Here is an 18,820-nt window from a genome sequence, read left to right on the forward strand (position 1 = left end):
GGGTATAGATGCCTAAGACATATAGTTAGTTGAAGGGTCATGTCTTCAGCCTCTTGCGGAATTCATGAAGCAAGGAGGAGGCCCGATGTGTAGTCGTAGGTAGTTCCATGTTTTGTACACGATGTGGGAGAAAGCTAGGCCTCCCGTTCTGCGGATCAGGGGGCGTATGTGAAAGAGGGAGGCTGAGTGCTGTTGTCTGGTGGGTTGGTGGAAGTGAAAGTGGCTGTTGAGGTAGGCTGGCCCTATGTTGCGCAGTGACCTGTATCTGTGTGTGAATAGTTTGAATTGATAGCATGTGTGTGTCAGAAGCCAATGGAGTTCTCTGCAGTGTGGTGTGATGTTGGTGTGATGTGGGTGTGACGTGGGACTTTTGGGATGAATGTCTTGTTGCAGCGTTCTGTATGATCTGAAGTTGGTTAGAGATTCCGGCGTAGAGAGCGTTTGTGTAGTCTAGTCTGCTTGTGACGAGGGTGTGAGTGACTGTGCGCCTCGTATTCCTGGGTGTCAGTTTGCTGATTCTTTGGAGGGTGCATAGTATATGAAAGCAGGGGAAGGAGACAGAGTTTACCTGTGCTAGCATGTTAAGTTTGTCATCTAAGATGATTAGGGAGTAACAGATATCCCTACAAGCAGGCAGCATTCTTCTATCACCAATCATACCCACATTAGAAAGACTCAAGAATATGTGTGATATATCAGAACTACACCAGGCATGACCTCAACTGTGACAAGTCAGTGATATTCACACTGGGAGGATGGACCCTGAAAGACCCTTTTCCAATATGCCTTACATTAGAATAGCAGTACTTTAAATACATAGGGATATGAAAAGCATCAGACAAAAAGACACAATGCAAAGACAACCAAGAACTATGATTAAATAGGCTAACGGCTGATGTGGCTCACTGGGAGCAATCTCCTATTAACAGTGCTGCGAAGGGAAGCAGTGTATAAAATGATTGCTTTACCCAAGTTTCTTTAGATACTACAAAACAGAACCTCACAAAATTCCTAAAATAGCTTTTCCAGAAAATAGATAGCACTATCAGAACACTACCATGCCTGGGGCACTCTGCTAGGTTTACAAAGGTAAACACATGAAGAAAGATTAGCAATCCCTAACATACAGAAGAAAGAGGCAGCACAGTTCAGCATAGTGAATGATTCGGCATACTGCCACAAAGACGAATCAGAACTCAAGGTGGATCGTTTTATATTCGATCTCAGGGGTTACACAAAGGTGCTGGGGGGGTTGTGCCGTATGATGCCCCACCAGTGACCGAACCTATATATCAATTTTAAAACAACTTAACCTAATGTCCTTTCCGGTTACTTTAGTTAACACTTAAAACACAGATAATGAAGGGTGCACACCTAATGTAAATGACTACATTACCAAGATTTAAGAATGGGAGACAGTAGGCATACCAAACTTAAACCAAGTTTGGGACACAAATTGAATCGTTCCCTTCGACTACCGACAAATGGAATATGAAATAAGTAAGTCCCATTGGAAGGGCCGGACTGGCCGTAGCAGGCACTGGGCGTTTCCCCGATGGGCCACCAGGGTGGGAGTCGGTTTTGGACTCTGGGGGACAGTTTTGCAGCATAGCAGTGTTTTACACATAGTTTATCAGTGGATATTTCAAGCCTTGCTGAAGACTATTAACCCCAAGAGGGGTACCGCAATCAACCACTGATTAATCTCATTTTACAAACTGATGTGCAAACTAATTTTTCACATCAGAAGAAATTAATTTTTCCATATTTTAAACAGATACATTGCTGGTCACCATGTATCTCAGCCATTTACAATACACGTTAAGACTTGGCAAATCAATATGTCAACCATATTAGTATGACCTAGAAATAAGCACTTACCAAGTCTTAACATGTATTGGAAATTGTTCAGACACATGAAATCTATTTGTGTCCATATACAGTTTAAAATCTGGATTTACTCCAATGCAAGAAAAAGGGTGCACATCTATGATCGATCAAGGTACCTTCCTTCCAATTACTGTGTTTATTGCACCAAACCAAATGGTCCTCAAATGGCACACCCCAGCTACAATGCATCGCATCTGAAAACTGACACATTAACTCATACTTCACCAGTAAATTCATCTGTGATGTCATGCGTAAGCCCATGAGCACTATATTAAAGGCGCTACACTTCATAAATGTTTTTCATAGTTTTACATTTTGGACCGTAGTTCTAGCCAGTCATAAGGAACACTTATGAAAATATGTTTATTTATAGCAAACATTGGTAGCCGATCTTGGTAAACAAGTGTAGCTTCTCTTAATCAAAACCTCTTGATTGAATAAGCAAGGAATGAAACCACTGATGTTGTAAACAACATTATGAGTCACAGAAGGAAGATCAGTCTCTTGAAGAGCCAAAACACACATCTATGTGAAATCTTAGGTTCTGAATTAACACAAGTCGTATTAAAAGCTGCATTTTATCTGTACCGTGCATTACAGAACTATACCATGTTGAAAATCGAAACTGTTGAGATTTGTCAATTGCTTGGCCAATAGAACATTTTTGGAAATGAAAGATGCACATGGTTGAATTGATTATACGATGCAGAGCTTGAGGACTTTGGAACTGCATGGGTTATAAGGTGTGTGCGTGTGTTTAGCAGAGAACTACTGAATTAACCCACATGATTTTAGCAAATTGTAATGAATTTTATCTAATTGTAATCAATTTTTTTTAAATATATGTTGTTTGTTGCTTTTATGATTTTAAATGTAATCGAATAAAGCTTGTTTTGACTTGACTTGACTTGACTTGAATGTCCTGCATTATTCGATAGAGCATCACACACTGAAACATGTTTGGACTTGTGTTAGGAAAGACCTGTAAATTTAGTTAATCACAGTGATGCCACAATCCTCCTCTAGCAAAACTATACATTAAGGCAAAAAGAGACCAAGAACATTGAAGCCACCTGTAGCTAATTTATTTTTTACTTTTTACGAATTTTAATGCGATACAAACTATGGCCAAGAATCTGGAATAAAGGCCTCGAATAAAGATACCATATTATAATGTATTCCGTAAACTGTTATGATCATACGTATGTCAAACAAGGGCAGAATTTCTTAAGTTGGAGATTATGATGTAAAATTAAAGTTTCACTGAAAGTTCTGCAAAACTCGTCAGTTTTGTCCTTTGTCAAGTTGCAAAATCTATGTAACTCATAGAACTTCACCTCTAGGCAAGGTTTTTTTAAATAAAAATTACCTTTAGCAAAATACTTTTTTTGCAAAGATGTATTTTCAAAGAGTTTATACACTTTTTACTTCCAATTAAAAACACAAACTTTGTGAGGCTTTGTGTCACAGTAGGTTAAAGAAAGAAGATACTTCTATAGGGGTCTACGTTTAACATGGGCGACCCCAAGACGCAAGGGGAAAAGTCAATTACAGCAACATGTTGAAATGCTCTCTTAGACTGGTAAGAATGCACGGCCAATCAAATACACTGAAGTAGTAGCTCAGATATGACTGTGCTGGGCCGGTCAGAAGAAAGTGGTGACCATTTAAAGCCTAATTTTAAACTTGCAGCCTTTATTTTGGATTGCATTACACATTTTATATTTTATCCCTCAATAGCTAGATTTTGCTCCAAAATGAATTTACAAAATCCCTTAAAACATGGCACGTCATTTCAGCAAATCTTTGCAAGGCCACTCAGTCTCTTTTCACAGCCTAGTCAGACATCAGTTCACATCAATTATCTTCTCTGTGACTACAGTTAGAGTGCACAACCATCACTCTCTCAGCCGCTGTGGCCACCATCAATCCAAAACCATCCACTATCTGACCCAAACCAAGTACAGGAAGATATGCAAAAAGCACCACAAATGATAAATAGGTGATATAAACAACAACTAAGCTGAACAGTTTAATAGAAGGCTGAGCATTACAGAAATCCACATGCCTAGAAGTTTAGTTTGAGTACTTGTCGTGAAATGGGGATGGGGGACCAACACACAAGAGAGGAGGCGGTGAGGAACAGTGGTCCAGGGAGGAGAAGGACAACAGATTGAAGAAAAAGGAAAATGTAAACTGTGCAGCTGTACTAGGGAGTGGAGTGGGGTTGAACAAGAAAAGGTAAGTTGATGAACAAGAGGTAAGGAAGATGACCAGGAGATAGGAAAAAAACAAGAATTGCAGATGGGACTAAAGATAGCAGAGAAAGGTTTGGGAGTCAAATAAGGAGGAAGTGAAGTGCCAAATATAAGGGCACATGGAGTTAGAATATGAAAGGCACCTTTTAGATGAATGTGGGAATTGAAGCAGTATTTATGGAAAGACTTTTCAACTTCCTGGCAAGCTACACACTTGATGAGACTCACCATATGGTATGGATGAGGAGACCGGTTGTGAGGAGTTGGGGCAGTCGCCGTTCACGGACCAAACCATGTAGCCTCCATCACTGTGCGAGCTCACCAGGGTTTTGCCACTCCGTTCCCAGCAGAGACTTTCCAACTGCTGCAAAAACCCAAGCAACAACCAGCAAGTTTAACAGTCTAGCAAAGGGCATAGTGAACACAGCATAAATATTCACTCAATCTAATCTGTAACTCCCTCCTGTTACCACATTCAGCAGAGCAAAAGTCCACCATTGCAGAACCATACCCAACCCCCTAACCACTGCTAGTTCTAGCAAAGTAAGATGCACAGAAGAGGTTACCAGATATTCGTAACCCCCTTGTGCCTAAAGAGGGATGAACTAAAGGCCATTCACTAATTCTACACTCAATACAATGCAGAAGCAAGATCACTAAGCTTTTCGATATCCATCCACCAATCTATAAATCCAATTACGTACCAGACAGGACACAGCCCAGCTGCTTGGGCTATTTACAGATGGTGGTATTCACATCAATAAACTCTACTTGACAGTGTTTGTCGCATGGCAAATCCTCAGTCTACCCCCAATGCTTACCTTCCCCATTAGCCCACATACCTTTTTCTGTTGCCTCTCTCCAATGTTCACTATGGAAGGAAAGAGGTTTTATTTTTGTGGGTGGACAGCGGCCCAGATGTATAGACAGTTGAGGTGGGCTGCATGTTTTCTTTTTACTGAGACATACCCCTTCCTTGACCCCCACTTTTCTCTACAGAGGGGGTCACCCTGTATCCTGCTCCTTATGGGGCGTTGCCTTACTTGTACTTCTGCTTCCTCATGCAGCGGACCCAAACATTCTGCCACCTCCTACTGCCGCAGTGTGTTTGTAGACTGTGCAACTCAGGTGGTGGAATGTCCAGCATTGGGTCTAACACAGCAAGAAGGCTGCCTACTGGTTGAAGTACACAGCAGCAATACATATCCTACACTGCTCTCCAGCAACTCTTCATTTTAAAGCCTTTGGAGCAGCTTTGCATGACATGTACCATTGCACTCTTACCTGATTCCCCAGCAGAAGGTGGTCCACATGTCGAGATGTATGGTCCCATACGACCACCAGGCCCCGGCTATAACCAATCAGGATCTTGCTGGAGTCTTGTGGGTGTTCCTGTAGGGATTCCACTGGTCCAAGGGCTTTCCCGCACCGGTAATCATCTGGCACACTGTATAAGAGAGGGAGGACGTTAATCAGTGATTGCCCTACCAAGTCTGGAATGCAGCAGTAAAGATGGTGTGAAGAAAAATTGGTACATTTCCTTTTTAGGTCTGGGTTACCATTGTCACAAATGCAGCAGTTATGACCTGAAACCCACTGACCACCTTGTACACAGTTACTACAATATCAAAATGGAATAGTACTTTCTAGAGATCACAGTGCCCAAAATAAACTGCGCACAGAATAACGTAATGGGCAAGAAAACAAGGACCTGCCAAGTTGGGGAATTTGGTCACACAATAACGGAAGGAAAGAGGCAGGCAGATGGTCAAAGTCATCAACTGAGTGACCAATGATTCTAAGGACAGGCACACATGGTAAAATAAGGACCCCCAGCCCATCTAGAACTCTATTATGCTGTTTCTTCACAAATCATGTGTTCTACAAAGTTACACCTTCTTTTTGTCTGTTTGGCGAATCATTTTTAAACGAATTCCACTTTACCACCATTTCTGCTTGGAAATTGTTCCACGTACAAGAAAGGCAATTTACAAATGATGCTATAAGACCCTCCCACCCCAGTGCATGTCTACCTCTAACGGAATTAGAGGTCTTCTGCTGTAAGATGACTGTCTTTTGTAAAGAACTGATGCTCTCTAAGAATCTGAATTCTATGTCAGGACCGGAGGCTTCGGATTATGCTTTTCCTTCTTCGCTGTTTATTACAAAAAAAAAAAAAAAACTTACAGCAGCCCAGAAAAGCACTGACTCCAAAAGCTTTTCCATATATCCCAAACACAGGGATTAAGAACATTAAATCAGACACAATTACAGGAGAAAAACTACATATCCCATCAGACTATGGTAATCACATAACATTAGTCCTTTCATAGTGTCCACAACAGTAAGGTAGGGCGTCCATCTTGTGTTCCCTTCCTCTTTCTTTGCAGCCAGTTAAGTGCCTTTATGTTTATCTCTCACAGAAAGTTTGTTTTTGTGGAGGTTATTGCGTAGATTAAGGTTATTTTCTTGCATGTGAGGTTTCTATTGCACTTTGGGGGCTCTGTGTTACTTTATATCGTTAAAGTATTAATTTTTATCCCAGTTTAGAGCCCCTGGATCGCAGAGACGCTTTCGCCCCTTACGCGATGTCCCCGTCTGCGCAGCGTTGTCGCTAGAGGGAGCAGTCGCGTCTCGTTTGCCTCAGCGCGGTTTCCGCTCGCTGACAGGAACCGCACTGAGGAGAGAGAGCCGCGCCGGAGCCCCGTCTGCTGCCTAACCCAGAATGCCCTTACGGGGTTGTATTTTCCCCATTTCTGAACGCCCGACGGGGTCCGTATCAGCGGTTCGGCCACGTCTACGCCTGCGGGCAGTATTTGGCACCAGTAGCGGTTTGTTACTGCAGTTTATGCTTATTTGCAGTTGCCTTCATTTTTAGAGCGCGCAGGGAGGCGGCGTGGACCCGGTCTCTGAGAGGGTCGGCATGCTTAGAGGCGGGTGCTGCCTCTGTAATTGCCCGGTTCCACCGGCCCCAATAGCCTTGCTAACCTCTGGTTGGCCCACAATCTGGCTTTGTGAGCGCCAGCATAGCCTCAGCCTGCCTTAAATACATATACCAAAGGGTCAACTATGGCAGAGGGGTATTATGTCGAAGAAGAAGAGGCTCATCAGTATCTAGGGGATGATGAGTTTTATGCAGCTGTAGATCAGTCAGTCAATCTATAGATGTGTGCAGGAGATAGTGGGGCCCATGGAGGACAGACTCTCCGCCCGCATAGTGGAGGAGTGCGCAAAGTTGGCGCCAGCGCAGTTAGGGACTCCTGCACTTGATCCAGCACCCTCGGAGGGGAACCCACCCGCGTCTAAGAAGGTTTGTAGGGACGGAGGCTCTGGGGGAGCGCGGGGTGTAGATAGGGATGCCTTTGAGCGCCTATGGGACGCTTTTCTAGCTAAGGCGACCGAACCTGCCCCTGCGCCGCTTCCGGCCCGGGACCTTCAATACCGACAGAGACAGCCCCTTCCTCCCCGGGGCGGGATGGGGGGGGGGGGGGGGGGGGGGGGAGACACTCCCCCGCAGACACTGATGACTAGGATTCGGTGCGGTCTTGGCGACCATCCAGCTCCGCGGCAGTTACCCCAGGATAGTTCAGGCATGCTCGACCCGGATGAAATCAGACAGCCGAGGTCGGCTGTCTGAACGCCTGGAGACAAGGTCGCGAAGTTTCTGGCTGGACGCCTCCGCAAGCCTTTAGATAAGGAGGCGCGGAGTTGTCCGAGGGGGGAGTGTCCACGTCCTACACTGGAAGGGAAAGTCGCCATGACCCCGGAATTAGACAGAAAAATGGACACATTTATGGCGAAGTTTGTCAAGGACCTGCGTAAGAGAATTGATCGCTCCTGGCGCTCATGCCAAGACAAACTGTTAGACGCAAAAGGCCCGATCACAAAGATCTTGGATATGGTGGAGGAGGCCAAGGTGTCGGGCATATTTTTAGGGAACGCCAACTGCGCCCTTTCGACGGAACGTCAACGCTCCTTGCTGATCAAATTGGACCCCAAGTTGGGAGACTTGGCCTCTTCAGAGGCTGGCGCTGTGTCGCAGGGTGGCCTGTTTGGAGACCCGTTGATCAAGGAGCTAGGCAAATTCGTTTCAACATTCACCTCTCTGGACAAGGCCTAGTCCAGTATTAAAAGGGTGTTCCAGCAGTGTTTCTCCCGAGGGGCTGGTTGCGGTAGGGGCCTCACGACCGGCCGTGGCGGTCAGAATCAACCCAACAAAGGGCAAGGCTCCGGCAGAGGCCAGTACAACACCTCTGCCAATTACAACAATTTCTACCCGACCAGAGGCCAACATTTCCGAGGGTGCGGAGGCTTCAGGACAACGCAGAAGACAACAGTTCCCACGGTGAGTGTGATTCCTGCAAACCAGGTGCTAATTGGGGGAAGACTAGCGTTTTTTCCAGAGGCTTGGGCAGAAATTACGGCGGACACATGGGTCCTTCAGACCGTGCGTGGTTTCCGTATAGAGTTTTACGATCGGCCCTGCCAACTAAGGGCTCCTCGCCCTATAAGTTTTTCCCAGACAGATGTGCAGTTGATCGACGACGAAGTCTCGGCGCTGCTGCGCAAAGGGGCCATTTGTTGATCAACGCGTCACCCCTACGGTTTCCTCAGCAACATTTTTTTAGTGGAGAAAACGGACGGGGGCAAGACACCCGTGATCAATCTTAGAGAGTTCAACGGCTGGTTAGTTTACAACCATTTCAAGATGGAGAGCATCCATCTGCTGCGAGACGTGTTGCTTCCAAACGACTGGATGGTCTGTCTGGACCTCAAAGATGCGTATTTAGTAGTGCCCATCCATCCTCCTCACCATTGATTCCTTCAGTTTCTCTGGAAGGATAAGATCTTCGAATTCACAGCCCTTCCATTCGGGCTTTCCTCTGCCCCTTTGTGCTTCACCAAGCTATTACATCCAGCAGTGGAGGTCCTTCGGAGCCAAGGGATTCGGATGATTGCCTATCTGGACGACATCCTTTTGATGGCCCAGTGTCCCACCAGGTTGGTACTTCAGCTCAATCAAACGATCTCCTTGTTACAGGGACTGGGGTTCATCATCAACGAAGACAAGCCTGTCTTCTCTCCTTCCCAGAAGATGGTATTCTTGGGGTTCGTCGTGGATTCTTTGCAAGCATCCCTCAGTCTTCCATCCCGGAAGATGGCCAAAATCAAACACGAGCTACGGCAGACGATCTCCAAGTCACACACTTCCCTGCCTCAGATTGCCAGAGTGGTAGGACTTCTCTTGTCTTCCATTCAGGCAATCTTTCCGGGACCCCTTCACTACCGGGCCATTCAACGCCTCAAGGCGCACCACCTTAGGAAAAGTTTGACCTACGACCAATTGGTCCCTCTGTCGGAGGAGGTGAAGGGGGAAATGGCCTGGTGGCTGGCTCATATGGAGGCGTGGAATGGTCGAGCAATCTTCTGGTCAGTGCCGGACTTGGTAATAGAATCGGACGCCAGGAGGTCGGGCTGGGGCGCCCGCTGCGGGGATTTCTCCACAGGCGGCGCTTGGTCATCCGACGAGCAAAGGCTCCACATCAACTGCCTGGAACTTCTGGCGGGATCCTTTGCAGTCCGTTGCTGGACCAGGGATTCAGCTAAGTCATGTGTTTTTTGGAGAATGGACAACCCCACAGCGGTTCGATACGTCAACCATCTGGGCGGTCCGCGATCACGAGCTCTAGCGGATCTGGCGAAGGATTTTTGGGACTATTGTCTGGCCCATCATGTCTCAGTGACGGCGTAATATCTTCCGGGACGAGCCAATCAGGTAGCGGATTGGCACTCATGGTACCTGCGAGACTCCAGCCTTTGGAAGCTGGATGTACAAGTGTTCCGGTGGTTGAAAGCAATGTGGGGTCCCTTTTCAGTGGACCTGTTTGCATCCCGCTTGGACTTCCAGCTACCAAGATTTTTCAGCTGGAGGCCGGATCCTCTCGCGGAGGCCACGATGCGTTCCTCCAGGATTGGAGTCAGGAACGGCCTTATGCATTCCCGCCTTTTTCAATGGTGGTGCGGGCGGCGCCCCAGCTTCGCCGCCAGATGGCGGAAGTGGTAATGGTGACGCCCTTGTGGAGATCGCAAGTCTGGTTTCCAGTTCTTCTGGAACTTTCCTGGGATTCTCCAATCCTACTCCCCCGGTTCCCTCGTCTTCTTCTCAATCCGGACGGAGACCCGCATCACCTCCTAATGGAGGGTTCTCTCCGCCTCATGGCGGCTTTCCGGAGACGCTGGTCGCTCCCAGGCCTTTCGGAGACGGCTGAAAACCTTTTGTCAAAGGCATGGGCAAGTAGTACTGCAAAGAAGTATCGATCAGCGTGGAGCAGGTGGGTTCCTTGGGGTCTTCGACGGGACCTGGATCCCCTGGTCGCAGGCGTCGTTCCCATCCTAAAATTTTTGGCAGAGTTAGCAGCGGACGGTTTAGCCTGCCGGACTATTAACGCAATGCGTTCGGCAATCTCGGCGGCTCATGAGCCGTTGGATGGTGCCCCGGTTGGGAACATCCTCTTGTCTGTAGGCTCCTTAGGGGTGTGAGGCTTTCTTTACCCCCGGAGCCGCGATATTCAGTCCTGTGGGACGTTAATGTGGTACTGAATCTTTTTCTTGGCAACATATCAAATACTTTCTTTAAAAGAACTGTCAGCCAAGTTAGCTATGCTCCTGTGTTTGGTGTTGTGTCGTAGAGTCCCGGATGTGCACGATCTGGATGTCTCGGCGAGAGTGTTTTCCCCGGATGGGGTTACCTTTACCGTAGGCCGCTGCACAAAGTCTGCAACAAGATCTATTTCTTATCCGACTTTTGTGGACGTTCCCAAACTTTGTGTTGTTCAGTGCCTGAAGACGTATGAATACGTCACTGTAGAACTTCGCCCTCCGGGTGAATGGCAGCTCCTTATTGCTCTGCGAAAGCCACACAAGGCTGTGTCTTCCCCCTCTATAGCCCGCTGGGTGCGGTGGGTGCTGCAAGAAGCTGGCATTGATACTAAGAAGTTCTGAGCTCATGCGGCTAGGGGGGCCATGGCCTCGAAAGCTTTCTCTTTGGGAGCATGTCTGGAGGACTTAATGCGGGCAGCAGATTGGTCCACGGATTCCACCTTCAAAAGGTTTTATTTCAAACCGGTGGTGGATATTGCGAATTTGGTGGTAAGCAAGCTTTGAACAAGCATAATCCGAACCCTCCGGTCCCGACATAGAATCGAAATTTGGCTAGCTTTGTAACGGTAAGTTTCAATTCTATTAAGGACACGGAGGCAAGGATTATCCCACCCAGAACTCCTGTGGAGATACCACCCGTATGGACGCAAGAAAGCAGTTTTTGCTTCTAGGTTAAGTCAAATTTATGGTGTTTTGCAATGTTTCCCGATGTGAAGAGTTTTTACTTTAGCAGTCCTAGTGGTTTACAACGCTTACGCTGTTGTGTTTTCACGCTAGGTAATGAAGGTTCGAAACAAGACCTTTGAAAAATTTGGCGTGACTCGCGCGAAGAAAGAGGAAGGGAACACAAGATGGGATGCCCTACCTTACTGTTGTGGACACTATGAAAGGACTAATGTTATGTGAGTACCATAGTCTGATGGGATATGTAGTTTTTCTCTTGTAATTGTGTCTGATATGTTCTTAATCCCTGTGTTTGGGATATATGCAATAGTTTTTGGAGTCCGTGCTTTTCTGGGCTGCTGTAAATTTTGTTTGTAATAAATAGCGAAGAAGGAAAAGCATAATCCTCGCCTCCGTGTCCTTAATAGAATTGAAACTTACCGTTACAAAGCTAGGCAAATTTCGATTCACCCCACATGCCTTCAAGTCAGGGTAGATCTGTTTAGAGGCTAGTCATCAACTCTTTTGGTAGCGTGCTATTTACTATCTGAGATCTAGCTGTTTTGGGAGATCGTTGTCTGCCCCACAAATCAGCTTGTCGCTTCCATTGTAGAGTACATGATTTGTGGGAATGTCTTATAGCATCATTAGTACATGGTCTCTTAAACTTTAGACGCTACGTGCAACAATTTCCCAGCAGAAGTAATGGTTAAGTGTAAGGAGTTTAAAAACGCTTTGCCAAATAGGAAAAACGAAGGTAGAACATTGTAGACCACACGATTCGTGAAGCAAGGACTGCGTAATAGAGGAAAATATTTCCAATGTATATATTCAAATTGAGACACAATGTGTTGGCCTTGATCACTGATGGATCTTAATGGAATCGTGTCTATGTGCGTTTCGGCAACACAAGCACCTTCATCAGGAAAGCCACAGAAAAATATTTCCTTTCTAGATAGAAGGTTTCCTTTTAGTATCTTTGACAATTTTGTTATCATTGAATAGTAACACTATTATCCCACATTATCATGGTTGCGAAATAGTGATGAATGTATTGAAAGTATTTGAACAGGATTGTATTTATTGAAATATATATACAGGAACTGTATCCTTGTTGGTTCTATGCATTGAGAGAACGATGAGATTGTGATATTCGTTGTTTTTAATTGCAATGTGATCTCACAGGCAGTGTTCATCCCCCCCAAAAAAACAGTTATGTCATGTTGTATGAATAAAAAGCTTTTATTATGCATCTCTTTGTGTACACTTATTTTTTCCCATTATAGTGTAGCAATTATGTTCTTTAGTGCTCAATAGATTAAAGTCTAGGGACTTGTTTTGAACAATCATATCAGAAGGGTCACCATGTCCCTGGTACTGGGCTTTCATTTTACATGTCATTATCACTAGGTTCTTCAGTTTAATAGGGAAAACAAAGATTCCCACTCCCACAGTGCACCGCTTTGTAAAATGAAAGTTCACAACTTGACAGTGTCCCGCCAATTTGGAGTGGTCTAGCAATTCTTTTGGATAGATAAAATTCTGGGCACATAGGTTTCCCGTTCCCATCCCTCCAGCCCCGCCCTCCCCATCACTTCACTTCACTTTCCCCACCTCATCTTACCACTGCAGAATTTCATCCTGTAGAATGTTTTTTTCCTCAATGAGCGAGAGGCCAGGAAGTGCTAAGAAATAAACTCCTCCTCCCTCGGTCCCAAGGCATGCGAGGTCACAGGACATCTTGACCAGGATGACGGTCACTCGGGTGACACTTGGAGGAGAGCTGGCAACAGTCAGAAAGAGGAGAATGTCACAAATTAGCATGATCTCAAACTGTACCCAAGACAGGGTGCAAACATTGATGTTTTTAAAGTGAAGTCAGCACCACCACCTGCTCAGTGTTTTAATCTAGAATGTGCACATGTAGAGTGGATCACTAACGATTAAAACATGCAAGCAATGAGGAATCAAATTAAGGGATATTTACACCCAGAAAAACAAAGATCCATTTGACCAAGCCATTAGGCAAGAATGCATGAAGAGGACTTGGGGAGAGAAGTGCCAAACAAGAAGAGGAAAGAAACGTACACAAAAAGCACACTAGCATCTGCCAACTACTAGAAAACCACAGCAGGGTCAGAGTGACTATATTATAATCTTGTGTACAAAAGATTCTAGCTTGGGCTGGATAGACCAAGTATAGTGAAGTGGGATCCCAACTAACTTTTGGTTTGTGCTTGTGGCTACGTCTGAATATGCTATGGATAGAGAAGAATACCCAGGTACAAGAAACAAAAGGGTTATGAAATTCCACAATGCATTGTAAACAATAAAATAATGTAAATTAGTGCTGGGATGTAGGCACCCATTCTACTATGTCTAGAGGGGGATCCAGGACCGCTAAACACTAGAAATCTGAGACTAGAAATCGGAGAGTCTTCATTGAGTCGAATTGGGCACCATACCAAAACTCCATGTCTACTTGTGAAATATTCACTTTAGGCTCACCATTGAAAGGATACCTTTTAAAAATACTGCATCAATGGGCATGGTCAGGACACCGAACAGGACGGCCACTTTTTGAGCTCGACGGCCACTTTTTGAGCTCTGCAGCCACTCCGCATCAACATGATTTTTTTGCCAGACCAAGAGGCCCCCAGGCGTAGAAAGCGCTGGCACTGGAGTTGGGTGCTGCGGGGAGGGCTTAGAGCCCCCACAAGAATATATCACAGGGGGCTCGGTTGTAGAGGAGATGTTGTGCTGCGTGCTTGGTGTGGGGAGGGCCAAGACAGGCAATCAAGTCAGACCCCCGGTCGTCGGCCAAGTGAATCTATCTACCTACAGGGAGAACTGAATGCCCTATACTGGAACCAAATGCTCGTGGGCGACTGAGTCACGCAGCTGCATCACAGAGGACTCCAGTGGTGCCAATATGCTGCCTGTTCAGGTCAGGAGAGCGCATCGGCCCCTGCCCCCGAGTGGTGGGTGGCCTTTGCTTGACAGGTGATTCTGCGAGGTTGACGTCGGTGCTGGGGCCTACTGTATTGGGAGCCCAGAGCCGTTGTTGAGGCCCCAAGATGGGGAAGGGGGTCTCCCCTTGGCACAAGCGAGCAATGGCCCTTGATGCCAGTTAGGAGGCTAAACCAGGGAGGCCACGTAGCCACACGAGCCAGGGAGCCATTAAGATCTGGGGCCTGTCGCCAGTGGCCCAGGTGCGGCCCAAAACTGTTGTGGGTACCTGCCCCCAGCCCTGCGTGGAAGACCACTTCTGGGGGCTGAGGAGTGATCAGGCTGTGTGTGGGGCAGAATTGAATGGATATTGACAGCCGCCAGACTCTTTGGAAGAGTACATGCCCGAGCAGGCCAACACGAATCACGGTGCACCCTGACGTGGTGGGTGTCTGCCCTTTGAGCCATTTGGAAGACCTCACCTTTGAGGTTGATGAGGAGTCAGACTTGTGGGAGGAGTACAGTCCCCAGTTCAGTACAGTGGTGTGATATTGGATGGGTGTGGACAGTTGGCCAGATTTACCAGGAGAGTAGCATGCACTGGCCTTCTGACTCTCCCTTGGGATACTATGCATAGTGGGCGATTCACCGAACCCTAATTCTATTATGGGTGGGTGGTGCCCGATGACCCCTCTCTTCTTCTGTCTTCATTTAGGGCGGTCAGGGTGATCTATAGAGCCCAGGAATCCCTATTGCCTGCTCTATCCATCGCGGGCTGCTGGGAGCACTCTGGGCAAATCATGGGGAAAGAAACAACTCAGGGTCCAGATTTCCCATGGCCATATTGACAAATATACGTGACCTGCAGAGGCTGCTGACAAAGATCTCCCAATGGCAGCTGCACCTGTTCCCAAAGATCACTCAGCCCCCCCATCTTGCAGGTGATCCAGGACTTCCAATACTCTCTGGAGTGGAAAATGGGTGAACTGAAAGTGCATGTCTCTCAGTTAAGGCAGGAATTGTGAAATAAGACTGCAAGGGTAGTGGAGGCTGAGGATCATATCTCGATAACAGAAGATAAACTCTACATGTTACAAACCACTATTTCTGGACTTCAGAAAACTGTGCATTACCTTGAATCGTGAGAGGAAGCCGCGGATGACCGTTCACAATGTAACATATGAATTGTGGGGGTCACGGAGGGTGCAGAGGGGATGTCTTCCACTCAACTCGTGATTACCTGGCTAAACTCCTGGGTGCCGCAGGAGGAGTAGTCACCCTGCTTTCCAGTGGAGAGGCACACAGGCCCACAGCCGGGCGATCCGCCTCACCCCATAATTACTTGTATTTTTAACTTTGCTGACACAACAAGATCCCTAGGGCTTCTCTACTAAAGGAGACGTTGACATGTGACTCTGCCCAAGGGATGGTTTTTCCCCGATTACACGTCGGAAAGTACAGCAAGAGAGACACACAGTCCTCTCAGTTAAGCAGAAGCTATGAGCGCTTCCGATTCAATACATGCTGCACAGCTGAAAGTGATATATCTGAATAAGTCTCTTTTCTTTGATACATCTGAAGTGGCTTGGGCATGGCTGGAAGAGAGGCTCCCTCCCCAGTGCAACTTTCCCTTACTCGCTCACAGTTGTGATACCGCCAGACCTGTTGGTAGCTGCTGCGTTGATTCTAGGGGCGCCACTCCACCGCTGGGTTAATCGACGCCCCGGGGCTCTGCCACTCGTGTGTACTGAACATGGATTTAAACACATGAAGGGGCTTCTCTCACCCTGGTTACAACAGGAGCCTTGGCCCAAAGGAACATTCAAGTAATTGGGTCCATCATAGAAATACTACCTTGCTACCATAGCAGAAGGGCATGCGGCTGACAACATGGACCGTCAATCTCCTTTCTTTTCCTCTATTTTTCTTTTTTCTTTTGTGGTTAGTCTTCTGGGGTTGTTAGGGGAATGGTGCAGAGGCCCAATGTTGGGGACTGGTTGCATGGTTGACAAAGCTTACTAGTTTATTCCACAACAGATACTTCATGTTTATGTGGTATGGGGAGGGGGATGCAAGGGTTCAGTTACTGTTTTTCATCTTTGTTTCTTTCATACTTCAGACATCGCTACACATGGACATGTCTGACTATAACCCAGACTACCTCTACCATTTGACGACAAATCTGGTATTGACATGCCCAATGAATTACTATTTTGACGCTGAAGTACCAGGCACTGTTCGTCTCCTTACCTGGACTGTTAAAGATATCTTGGATCCTGTTGGGAGAGGTGCTGTGCTAGAGCAGGGTAATTGGCACTGGGCAGATTTATTTCTACAGAAGACCAACCTAGTGGGCACCAGATGCCCTTTCCTCGCCTGTATGCGATACATACAGGTGTAACATATGGGATTTGCACAAGAGTCAAGGAGGATGGTCATTTTTATACATCAATTTTGTCCTCTGGTGTTGGACAGGACTTTGCATGACAATTTTGAATGCTACACTGCAATATCAGGTTTTCTCCTCCACAGACACCCTATTGCGTTGGCTAGAGTCAGTGCCCCTCCACAACTCACACATAAGTTTCTGCAGGATGATGGGTTCTTGTGTGTGTGTTGTGCGTTAGGGAGGAGGGGGGGGCTTCAATATGGTGGCAGATTGGGAGATAGGAACTCCAAGGCGGTGGAGTGCCGGCTTAAGGATATCCCCCCTTGCCAGTTTTATTGAAGCCATGGATTTGGTGGACGCATTAGGAGTCTTGCATCTAGGGTAACTGAGCTATACCTTTACTTCTGGGCCCACAAGGTCTTCTTCGAGTTGGACTACTTTCTTCTGACATTCTCGGATCTCACAGGGTGCAGGATACTCCCATGCATACTCTTGGTCTCTCAGACCACACTCCTTTGAAACTATGAGTGCTGTGAGCAGAATTGCTGCCAGTTGAGCTGGCGTCTGAACGCGTGGTGGCTTCAGGACACTGAGACCAAGACTTAATCACACAACCATACAAAGATACGTGGACGCAACAATGGTATGGTTGTGTATTTCAGGATACCCTCCAGCAGGCCTTAAAGGCCACTGTTGGGGGTGACATTGTGAGCTATGTTTCCAGAAGGCGCAAGAAGCATTGTCAGAAAATGATGGAGCTGAAGACCTGTATCGGAAAGTTGGAGGTAGCTCATGCTGCGTCTGGCTCCCCCTCTGTACTGAAAGTTTCCCTACATTAACAAGAGATACTTTCTGTAGCAAGACAAGTTGTTTTGTGCATCGCCCATAAGCAATTGACAGTTGCATCGATCAGTGCAGTGACAAGACTAGTAAGACTCTGGACTGACTCTGTTAAATATACAATAGGTGTGTGATGTGCTGTGTTAGTGCAGACAGGCAAGAGGTCAATTATGTGAGGTATACGAATAGGACATGTTACAAAGTGTACTAATACCACGCGTGTCATTACAAAGCGGGTATTACTGCGCGCAGTCATTCACCATGACCTACCATTACAACGCATACTTTTACCACGAATATGCCTTTACCACGCATGCCATTACAACACAAAGGAATGCGTGGTAAAGGTATACTCTTGGTAAAAGTATCTACGGTAAGTTATACTACGCTGCCCTACCCTAAACCCTGATCAACGACGGCTGCCTTGGAAAGTTCATGTGCCGATCATTACTGGTGGCCTCTCTCTGACCTGTAAGATGGAGGGCCAATAACTATCACTGTTGAGCAGCTGTTCAGTTGGTGCACAGAAGTCCTACTGATAACGTTGAAGCTGAGCAAACTATCTTCTAATGGGATAAAACCAATTGTCTCATAACAGATTGTTATTCCAGGGATCCTCCGGTTTAAGTGTTCTCCTTACGAGACCTACACGATAATGAATAGATAGAGAATGTCTAGGCCTCCCGGTTTTATGGAATTTTTTAATTTTTTTACATTTCCATCTGTATTTATCGATATTATTTGTTTGCTAATTTTATCTGTATTTATCCATATTAATTTGGGGTTTTATGAAAAAAATAAGGCGGAAATTAGTTTATTTCCATATTTACTTAACCAGTAAATATGCACTCGTGCTAGAATGCCTGCCAGGTTTCAATGTTGTTAACACCCACAGAAGACAAATAAATGCACTTATATAAAAATATGCAAATTCCAGTATCAACCTTGTGCATATCTACTGCTGTTAAAGCAAAAGTTACTACTTATGTAACAATATATCTGTAAGAGACATTAGTTAGTGATAGATTCCTTACCTTAGAATATCCCCAGGCGCCAGACTGGATCCGGAAAGTTTTGCTTAGCAGTATCCCTGCGCATCAGTAGGTGGCGTCGTGCGGCTCCGCGTCAGTCGCTGGCGTCGTATGCGCCGAGATGACGTTACGGAGACTAC

General features: G+C 46.3%; 1 protein-coding gene across 2 annotated transcripts in view; it reads right to left on the reverse strand.

The window, feature by feature from the left end:
- LLGL1 (LLGL scribble cell polarity complex component 1) overlaps positions 1–18,820 on the reverse strand; it is a 542,661-nt gene that overhangs the window by 292,889 nt on the left and 230,952 nt on the right. For both annotated transcript variants that reach the window (XM_086940821.1, XM_086940820.1), the window contains exons 5-7: positions 13,096–13,254; positions 5,433–5,595; positions 4,377–4,512 (exon numbers count right to left, since the gene is read on the reverse strand). In XM_086940821.1, the coding sequence (XP_086796947.1) occupies positions 4,377–4,512; positions 5,433–5,595; positions 13,096–13,254 (458 nt within the window). The remainder of the gene's footprint in view (positions 1–4,376; positions 4,513–5,432; positions 5,596–13,095; positions 13,255–18,820) is intronic.

Source organism: Lissotriton vulgaris, chromosome 10 (assembly GCF_964263255.1).
Source record: "Lissotriton vulgaris chromosome 10, aLisVul1.2, whole genome shotgun sequence".
Classification (NCBI taxonomy): domain Eukaryota; kingdom Metazoa; phylum Chordata; class Amphibia; order Caudata; family Salamandridae; genus Lissotriton; species Lissotriton vulgaris.